Source organism: Grus americana, chromosome 25, assembly GCF_028858705.1.
Source record: "Grus americana isolate bGruAme1 chromosome 25, bGruAme1.mat, whole genome shotgun sequence".
NCBI classification, from domain to species: domain Eukaryota; kingdom Metazoa; phylum Chordata; class Aves; order Gruiformes; family Gruidae; genus Grus; species Grus americana.
Genome location: NC_072876.1, coordinates 4,976,760 through 4,987,180, shown reverse-complemented (window position 1 = coordinate 4,987,180; position 10,421 = coordinate 4,976,760). Strand labels below are relative to the sequence as shown.

At 56.3% G+C, this 10,421-nt stretch overlaps 1 protein-coding gene across 1 annotated transcript in view; it reads left to right on the top strand.

Moving 5' to 3' along the window:
* Positions 1–3,060: 3,060 nt before the first annotated feature.
* Positions 3,061–10,421, top strand: part of RASSF5 (Ras association domain family member 5) — a 34,818-nt gene continuing 27,457 nt past the window's right edge. The window contains exon 1 of the mRNA XM_054804021.1: positions 3,061–3,442. Coding sequence (XP_054659996.1) covers positions 3,094–3,442 — 349 coding nt within the window. The 5' untranslated portion in view covers positions 3,061–3,093. The remainder of the gene's footprint in view (positions 3,443–10,421) is intronic.

Below are 10,421 nucleotides of genomic sequence, written 5' to 3'. Positions count from 1 at the left end.
TAAACCAAAAGCCTTCGGCCGAGTCTGGGCCTGCCACGGCTGTGCTGGTTGCCCAGAGGTTGTCCCCAGCCCCCGGGAGCCAGGGCTCACGTTATCTGACCGTGCCCAAAGGCAGAGCTGCAGCAAGGACAGGGCGAGGGGCTGCCTGCCACGGATGCTCCTTGGATGGACCCCAAATATTTCTCACCTCTGCTGGGAGACATTTGGGGACTGAAGGCAAACTAGCGCATCCCTGGGGCTGAGCAGCTTGCTGCAGCGCTGCCCCGAGTCTCAGCAAGGGAGCAAAATGAGCAAGGAGCGGCGGCTCCAGGGCTGTGCCCGGCTTTGCTTTCTTGTAAGAACAGGCCAAGCGCGCCCAGGAGCTCCCCCCGCCCAGGAAACCTTCCCGAGTGGAATTTGGCACCAAACGTTCCCATTCATTTTAATTGTAAAAACCAACATCCTGACTGTCAAACCCAAGTACTTACTGTAGAAGAGGTGGAACTAAGCCATCACTTAAAAGCTTTTCTCCTGCAAATTATTTTATAGGATTCTCCTAGTTTTATAATGAACATTTTTTTAATCCAGCTCAAATTCACTGACATACCCTGTAAGAACAGGGCAGGGAGCCCAGGCAGGGTCTCCTGCTGCACTTCCTCAGATTCAGCGGAGCTGCGCTGATTCGTACCAGCTGAGCATTTGACCTGCAACATGTTTGGCTTCAACAAAAAGGGATTTATTTCTTGGCAAAAAGAAAAAAGAGTTTTTGCTAATAGCCCTTGTCATGCTTAAACTGCCATAACACAGCAGCTGCAAAAGGGACTCCTGGAATCCAAATGAAACAGGAATTTTCCTGCCAATGTAAATTAGTTGTTGGGTTTTTTTTCCCCTCAAAATATTTTAACCCCTGGCCTAAAAGAGCTTCCTATGCTGTCAGACCTGCATGCCTGCAGAGACAACTGAGAAGGATAACGACCGCCACATCTCTTCTGTAGGTATGAGCCACAGCTTCCTATGTCAACAAAAGATACTACATTTATTTGCGCTAGAAACTGAGGTCTGCAGCTTCCCCGGCCAGCCCTGGCACAGCCACGTCAGCTGCCAGCATGAAGGGGCCAACGCGTGTGACCCATGGGCAGAGGGTCCTGCGGGATCGGGGAGGACTTTCCCTAGGGATGTCAGCAGCCGCTGGAGCATCTCCTGGGGGAAGTTGTCTGCAAGCTGCTGTCAGGCTGGGCGTGCACCCCCGCTGCGGCCACTCGGCTCCCAGGCACCGGGGATTTCCTTGGAGTGAGGGAAACCACAGCCCTCCATGAGTGGCAGGGGATCCCCTCCTGCTGCAAAACCAAGACTGAAACTGCGCCCCAGGATGGCACTGGAAAAGCAAACATCCAGAATGGCTTTAACAGGTTCCCAGCCAGGTACCAGGTGGATCTTTGCCCTCAGGATGATCTTTTGCTTTCTTGCAGGTGATTCCTTTTATGATTCAATGGTCTGGGGAGAACACAGGATAAAATACAATTTACCCCGGAATAAAGCTGGTGCTGCTCTCGGGCAGAAGCAGAGGACACATGAAAGTGAATCGGGATCCTGAATGGGGAAGAAAAAGACCTTCCAAAAATTAATCTTGCTACTTAGCACAGAACAAAATGAGAATTTTTCAAGCTGCATTATTGCTCCTTTGGTTTGAAGCTCTTATTAGCGACTGCTTATGGCACTAGTCTTTTGTAACTCAGAGACAGTGTTTTAATCCATCCTTCAAATTAAAATCCTTGAAAAGGATTTAGATATCCTTGGCTTATCCTGTCCTCAGGAATTCATGAGAGATGTCAAATTCAGCTTCCCATGAGCCCAGAAGCCAGGATTCACACAGCTGCTTCTTCACCTGGCTGCTCTCACACAAACCAAAGAAATTTGGGAGCAATCCTGTCTGAGTTACCTATTTTGAGCCAGTATGACGGAGAGCAGCAGAGAAAGGATGGTCTGGGTTAGATGGCTAGCCTGAATCCTGGGCACCGCAAGGCCAGCCAGCTGCCCTGTGGCTCATGTCCTGGATGACTTGGGGTGACAGTGTCACCCTCTGTGTGCTGGGCTCCATCCGGACACAGGGGAAAAGGACAGTAGCTTGTGCCTCTTCCAGCCAGTGGGGAAGGTGTTAGGGTGACGGGACCTTTGCATCATGTGCGATATCCAGCCCTTGCGTTCAAAGGAGGAGGGAGTCATTTAGTAATCAGACTGTCGGAGTGGCAGAGGACCGTGCAGCACCTGGTCCAGCCACCCCCAAAGCCTCCCTTGCCCAGGGGAGAGATTTGCCAGCTGGCCAGCCAGGCACGGGTGTCCTCGGAGCTGCAGCGCTGGAGCCTGCTCGGAGCCACTTCAAAATTTGGCCGTAATATTTTCCCTTTTGCTTTTCCCACAACCACAAGAGCCTCATCTGGGAGAGATAATTGCTTCGGCTCACCGCCCTTAGCGTCGCTCCCGAGCCCTGCTGTCATTGCAGCCTCCCTCGCAGCCTGGTCCACGCACACGCGTTGTGCCGGGAGAGGGTTTGAACCACTCTGTTTTAGTGTAGTGCCCCACACGTGATCTCACAGCTCCCGTGGGGGCAAAGCTCGGGCCACGGGGTGGGATGTGGCTGCGCTCAAGCAGCCGACGCTGGAAGAAAGCCCCTGGCTCTGCTTTGGGCTGCGGGCTGTGCACCCCCGCCGCGGGACCAGGACCGGGGGGTGATGTACGCACTCCCCCCAGGCAGTCCAGGTCCCGTGTTGGGGGGGAGTGTCCCGTGGGGAGAGGGCCCACGGGGAGGTAGGTGGGGGGGGATTCCCACGGGTGAGGGGACTGCGGTGACATCGCACGGCGCGGGGAGGGGGAATCCCACGGGGAGGAGAGTTTCCACGAGGAAGGATCGCACGGGAGGTCCAACGGTGATGGGTCCCGCGGGGAGGGGACCCGAGGGCCGGTCCTCCGGGGGAGGGGGGGCTGTCTTCGCGGGAGGTGTCCCCCCGTAGGGCCGGTCCCGGTCCTCATCCCTCCCGCCCCCCCCGCCGTGTCTCCTCCCCCCGGGCCGGTCCAAGGCGCCTGCGCTGCCCCACGCCCGCCCGGCGCTCCGAGCCCATGGCGTCCCCGGCCGTGGGGCCGTGCCCCCGCCCGCTGCCGCCGTTCGCTCCCGGCTCAATGCGCCGGCGGCCGCCCGGCTCCGCGCCGCGCCCGGGCAGCCCCGCCGTCCCCCCCGAGCCGATGGGCGGCCGGTCCCCGGGGAGCCCCGGCGGGGCCAGGGCAGCGCGGCGGTTGCGGCGGCGCGGCGGAGCCCCGCGGTTGCTGCCCGACGTGCGGAGCATCTTCGCGGTGCCGCGGGAGCCGGTGGAGCACGGCCGCGGTCACCGCTTCGCCTTCCGCCCCCCGCGCCGCGGCTGGTGCGACCTGTGCGGAGAGGAGGTGCGGGAGCGAGCCCTGCGCTGCGACTGTGAGTGCTGCCTGCCCGCTGCCTGCACCCTGCCTGCGCCTCGCTTTCCCGCACCCCTGCCCTGCCCGCATCTCTGCCCGGGCGCTTCATCCCGCCCCGCAGCCCTGCCCGCCGCTCCCGTCCCGCAGCCGTGCTCGTACTCCTGCCCGGGCTCTTCCTCCCGCAGCGCCAGACCCTCTCCCTCCCCTTCGCCCCGGTTCTGAGCCCCCAGACACCCCCGCCCCGGGGAGGGCTCCGCACCCGCACCGCGCCGGGCTTCCCTGGGGAGTGCCCCGCGGTGCTGCGCTCCGGGACCTGGCTGCAGGAAGGGACCTGGCCGGGCTCTCCCCGCAAAGGGGCCGCTGGCTCCCGGGTACGGGTACGGGGCTGGGCGTTGGGGACGGGTGTGGCGAGGTGCTGCCGGGCGGATTTGGGAAATGAGGCTTTTCCAGGAAAGAGGAGATTATCTGCTAATCGGCAGGGTGGTGCAGGGGTTGGTATCAGCGCTGGGCATCATCTCCTCAGTGAGCAGGAAGGATTTGTGTTTGTAAAGCTTTATGGTGAGGTGTAAATTGCTTTAGAAAGAAAGAGTAAGTTTGTCAGCTACCTTGCTTTGCCCAACTCCGGGTAAGAGTGCTCGTGCCAGCGAGGTTCAGTAACACGGGTGTTACTCGTGTCAGACACACGCTGTATTCGTGCTTGTGTTCTGCAGGAGAGATTACCCTGTCCATCATGTGGGAGGGGGCACTGAGAGGCCAACCGAGGTGACCCAGCCGGGGCCGTGCAGCGGCACACGCTCTGTGCCCCGTGTCCCTGGGGTGCTGCTCTTGGGCCCGTGGGGCGTTTGCGAGGTCCTGGGAGAGGTGTGACCTGTGTTAGCTGTTGTAGCTGCGGTGGTGCTGGTGCGGAAATGGGGAGGCTGTGGCGTGTTGGGGCAGAGGAGGTTTGAACCAACCTGTGTGACAGATAACTTGATAGCGTGTGCCACGCTGGTGGTGAAACTGCTCCTTTCCAGCTCGGTCTGTCAGTACATCTCCTGCTGCAGGCTGGGTGGAAACTTGTCTTTTTGGATGCAGCTGTAGAGCTGCGCTTGGGCTTGGGCGACTTGAAGATTTGCTGGTCGGGGTCAGCTGAGCCTCTTGATTTTTTTGCCAGAAGCTGTTAATGCCAATGCTGCTCACACCCACGAGACTGCCCATACCCAGGGAGGGGCATGTGGGGCGAGGGTACCCTCAGCGTTGGTGTGGAGGGCAGGTGGTTGGTGCTGGTGGTTATTTGGGGCGAGGGAATGAGCGGTGTCCCACCTCAGGCTCTGGGCTGGCTGCCCAGCTGGCAGCTCCAGAGGAGGCTTCGTTGCTCGTTTGCTGGTTTGTTCGGGGGGGTTATGCCGGGCACGTGCTGTAACGCCAGCCTCGCCGGGGCAATTAGTACCTCGCTCAGCCTGTTATGGTTCTTATGCTTGGCTTTCCTTAGATTATGAATCAATTAAATGTTTCTAGCGGGGATTTGCATAGCGCGGTGTGAGCAGGGCTCGCACGTGCCCCCCGGTGCCGTTTGGAAATGAAGGGCAATTGGGAGAGACAGTCGCACCATATGGCCCTGCTGCATCGCATTAAGGTTTTAGCACTGACTGCTGTTAATTAAATGTAACCCGGCCAGCGCAACGTGACACAGGAGTACACCGGGGCTGGTGAACTTGCTGCATGGGGTGTTGTTTGAAAGAGGGTGACGTAAATGTGTTTTGCTGGTGTTTACCTTTGCTTTCTGGCTGCCATTCCTGATTAACTCCCCCAAAATGCCGTAGGGGCCGGTGTGTTCCCCGGGGCTGGCAGCTCTGCTGTGCCTGGCACACCGGAGCAACTGTGTGAATGAATGTGCCTAAAGAAATAGCGTGGGTTTATTTGAAGCAAACCAAACTTTGTCGGGGCTCTTGTCTTTCACCGGCCATCCTGCAAAGTTGTTGTGGGGCTCACGTGTGAGGTGGGGTACTGGGCTGTGTGTTTTGAAATCCTGATCTAAAGTAATAATTCACAGAATTTTGTGGTGTTGCAAATGCTATAAATAGTTGTTTTGAGGGACTTCTGCTCTGGCGGGATTTTTTTCCATAGTTATATTGAAACAAATCTTAAATAACTCTATTTCCCTTTTCATTTCAGAGGAGAATTATTCAGACTGTGGGGGTAGTTCTGCCTCTAAAATTCCCCAAACAGCCAGGCTGGGTGGGGGAGGGACTCCAGTGGAAATGCTCGGAACATCATCTGCATTCCCTGTCATCCCAATAGTGCATCCTTTTAAAAATGCCCGAGAGCTGCAGACGGGGTGTGCTGTCCTCCCTTGGTGAATATTTCTTCTGATGCAGAGTTGCTGCTTGTTTGCTTTTGACTTGCAGCCTGAGGATACTCAGGTTTTAGTTGGTACAGTTCTGGCCTATTTTTATTTACGTCAGATCTGGTTGTCTTTAGTCAAATGTGAAAGGGGTATTTATTCCTCCTCCCTCCCCAAACGGTCCGTGTCCCTTCCTGTCCGTGCTGTGGGCACAGTGCCTGGCCCCAGTGCGAGGGGAAACGCTGTCTGCAGCGTGGCGAGCTGGAAGGTCTGGGTCTGCCCTGGGAAAAGGGAAGGGCCGGCTGCCCTCACGCCCCAGCCAGGGGGTTTTGGCCGTGTGCTTTTTGTGCTGATCAGGGATGCACTGAAATCCCCTCGGCTCCATTTCCCCTTTGTCGAGCGGCGCGGAGCTGCCTCTCCCGGGCTAACGTGGGATGTGTGCGCTGCGGTTCCTCTTCCAGCCGGGGTTCTGGATGGAAGGGGTGGGGGCAGAGTCACGGCAAGTCCCAGAATCAGGAAAATGATCCCCTTGGGTGGCTTTCCTTGGGCCTCTGGTGGGTTTAGGGTGTCCTGAGTCAGTCTCACGGCTCTGGAGGTGGTGGACAGGCTCTTACTGAGGTTTTAGTTCAAGTCCTACCCACGGGTGCTGCATCTGGGGCTGATCCAGATGTTGTCTGAGACATCGGGAGCCTTTTTACTGCCTTTATTGGGAGCCTCTAGGTCTGTCCCGCGTGTGACAGGCATCGAGCATGCCGCTCCCATTGGCGTCAACGCGAAGGGATGGGGAGGTGGGAGCTCGGCAGTGACTGACACCGGGCTGGTCCTGCTGGCGTTGGTTAAAAATCCTTGTTTTCACTCTCAAAGTGAATGCACTTGGGCACGCGGAGTAGCCGTGTCATTATAGGCTGTGTCTGGAATATCTCTTATCTAACGTACGTGGCTTTGTCCTGCTGGCACCTTTCAAATCCTGAGTGAATATTAAACTCAAAAAAATCTCACTGTAGGAGTGTAAATGTGTCCTGTTGCCAGCAGCTTTTCCTGACACAAGCGGCTGCTGTCACTGGGGAGGAGCAGGCTGGACGGGGGCAGGTTGCAGAGGTGCGTCTCTGCTGTGGGGTTTTTGGGTGTTTGTTCTGGTGGGGCGGAGCGCAGCCATTTGAATGCAATGGTGACTAATGCAGCTTCAAAGCTTTATTTCGCTTTGGAGCGGGGACAGCAGAGAAACCAGGCTGAGCTTTGCAGTTCCCGGCAGGAAGGGTTTGGTGGGTAGTGGTGGGAGCGGCACGCAGACAGGGCAGCGATGGGTCAGGCTTTGGCCGATGGCTTGAGTGCTTCCCTGGGTCTCAGTATCTCCGCTGGTGCGCTCAGGATTGCAGTTGCATTATTTTTTTTCTTGGCAGCATCATGCTGGTGACTCAGGGTCCCTCTGTGCTGTGTGGGGTGGGCTGGTCACTGGTGCCCAGGGATCTTGTGGCAGAATAATTATGCGAGAGCCTAACCTGGGCGTGGGTCAGCTGCTTTGCTCCCTTTTCATGCCAGTTCTTCCTGGGGGACTTTTTCATCCTTGCTGCACCCTGATGCAGGTGCTGATAGGAAATTCCTCTTTCTGGTACCGCAGCTGTTAGTGAGACCCGCAGTAAGACCCATCCCAGTGATTGCTCAGCAGCGTTCCCACTCCTTCGCCTTGCTCCGTCCTCTGGCTTGGCTGGGGTGCGTACCCCAGGTGTGCACCGGCCCCGTGTCCGTGCTGGCGGGGCTCCCTGGGGACATGATTTACTGCCAACGTATTTCCTGGGTTGTGTTGATGAAGTCCTGTGGAGTCGTTTCGTTGGCCCAGGTGGGTTAAGGCGGATGCATCTATTGCACACGGAGTGACCATAAATAGTTTGTTTGTTTGCTTGTGGGAGCTGTGGTCTCCCCAGCAGAGCCGCTGGCAGCTGGGATTGGATGCTCTCCCTGCTCAGCGTGGTGGGTCTTGGCTCTGATGACCACGGCGTTACTAGAATAGGACTTTGTTGGCTGAAGTGCTTCATTGCAAGCTCTCCCTGCTTTCCTGCCAGGAAGGTGGTTGTGAGGCGCTGCCTCGTGGAAAACCTCAGAGCGTGTCCCGTGCCTGATGATCTCGGTGGCAAATGCAGTTGTACCTGAAATCAGATTTTGTTCTGTAGATCTTGCGACGAGGACCTGGTTCAGTGAAGCACTTCAGCGTGCGGCTGGGTTTACGCCTCTGCTCTGAAGCCACCCTTATCTCTCAGAGCAGCTAAGTCTGTGTTTTAAGTACTGTGCTGAATCAGGACCTGTTTCCTTAAGGAGGTAGTTGGTTAAACACACACCATTTCCCTTTCTAGTTTGTAGAGCAAAGTACAGTTCTAATATTACTGGTTCACAAGTAGACATTTGCTTAAGATAATGAATTCTTTAGCAGATGTGGACGTTCTTAAAAAGCCCGGCCTCGCTGGCATGAGGCTCTGCTCGCGCCACTGCCATTCTCCAGGACAAGGTGGTTTTTCGTGTTCTCTTCTTCCAACACGCCCTCCCACGCTCTGTCGTATCTCTGGTCTTGCCACTGTAAATAATAATTGCTAGCAGTTCATAGGACCCACGGCACTTTGCATTTCTGTCCTATTTAGCTGGCGCAGGCGGATTCCTGAGGCTGCTCCTGCTCCCAGGTGACTCGGGCAGGTTGGGATGGCACTTGTCAGGCGGGTGCTGCTGAGGTCAGACGAGGACGGGGTGGGGTGTGGTGCTGGGGTGCATCCCGTCTGCCGAGGCTCTCCAAGGCAGGGCGTTCGCTGCCCCGGGGGAGATGGAGGTGTGGGGAGGGACGGTGACCTGCCCAGAGCCGTGCGGCAAGCTGCCGGGGCTCCTGGAGCAGCTCAGCTCTTCCGGGTCACGTTTCTTGCTGCAATCCAGTCCAGTGCCTTGGGAAGGATTTATGGAGAGGGATACCAGCCAAGGCTCCAGCTCTTTCTTTGCAGGTTAGTTTTTGGGCTGTCCCTTTTCTTTCCCTGCTTCGTCCCTGGTCCAGAGGGGTGAATAATAAAGTCCCCTGTGGTGTTTAACTCGTTGCGTATGCTGCTTGGTGTGATTTTTAGGATTAGTTAAATTTCATCTTTGTTACTCCCTGTATAAAAGCAAGAATGTGTTGTCAGGGTGCTGGAAACCTGGTCTGTTTGTAAGGGGGTGCCTGAACAGAGAGGGGACAGTCGTGGCGTAGAGGGTACAAAGTGGCAGATCTCAAGCACGCTGTTAAACTCCTGTTTGCGTCCCACCCCATCATTCGATACCTGGTGCGGTTGTAACTGATAGATGCTGTAAAAGGACTGTAGTATTGATCTAAAAACCTAGCTAACTATGTGCAGAGTTTAAATCATTATTGTAAATATAGTTAAGCTCAGTGCGTTCCTTTAATTTAACCTTTGATTAAACATTGGGGACTTTTTATTTCCTTAAACTTCAGAAGACTGCAGGGGAAAAGCAGCAAAGCGGAGAGAGGATATTGGAAAGAGCCCTCCCAGCATACGGCTGGGTCCTGCGCTTTCTCTCTCTAATCTCTTCCGTTGGGTTGTTTTATCTTATCAAGCAAAAAGCCCCAGAAATAGAAAGTTTTCCATGGCTAACAGGGCAAGCCCAGAGATGCACAAGCTCTGAGCTGCGTGTTGCCTCATTGCTCAAAAAAACCCCACAAACCCGAACCATCAAATTGCAGCAGATTGTAAATGGGCAATGTCAGTGTTTTATCTCCGCGGGGGAAAAGGCCTCTCGTGGAAGCAGACGTAACTTGCACGGATGCACGTTGCATCTCAGCAGCGTTCAGCGTTGAAGAGCTGCCCGCCTGGCTCCGCGTGCCCAGGAAGTTATCGATCTCCTCTCGCAAGGATGACGGACGGGAAAGCAGGGGCAGCCGCTTGCTTTGGGCTTGTAACAAAGAGAATTCGCAAAATATTCAGGCATTTTCCCAAGTCAAAGTCTTGGTCTGAGGGACTCCGGCTGCTGAGGAAGCCCAACAGGGAGGTCTTGCTGGTTAGAGGTAGGTGGTGGTGTAAATCCGTGTGTTTGGATGCGTTTGCTGCTGCACGCAGGCTGGCCGCTGCTAATTAGGCATTAGGGGATTCCTGTGGTGCTGCCCTGTCTGTGCTGCTGAGCACCGCTGGCGATGCACGGCCAGGCGGGCTCCTGCCCAGCAGATAGCGGGGCTGGCACGGGGCTGGCACACTCTTTGCCACCGCACCGGTGGCACCGGGCAGCTTCAACTTCTGCTCCGGCTTCTCCCGCAGCCCCGCTCTCGCGGGAGTGGCAGAGCGCAGCTTGGGGCGTCGGTGCTGCCCCGCTTGCCGCTAGAAAGGAAAATTTGCTTTTTAGTAAATAATGGCTCAAGAGCCATCTGCCTGGCGGGTGGCTTTGCGCTCCAGAACCTGCAGCGGCGCAGGGACCTCTCAGAGGGGTGGTTGTCACCGGGGGGTCGGGGTCTTGTTTGCTCTGAACACACAGAAAACCACCCTTGGGTTTCACCTGCGCCTGCAAGCAAACTGAACCCGAACCATCTGATTTAGACCTAAAACTGCTGAGACCACCAGCAATGGAGCTGCAGACACGAGGCACAGACGGGGCCGGATCCTTGCCGCGGGGGGTGGCAGAAAGTGCTTCGCAGGAAAACTAAGTCCCTTTCGTGCGT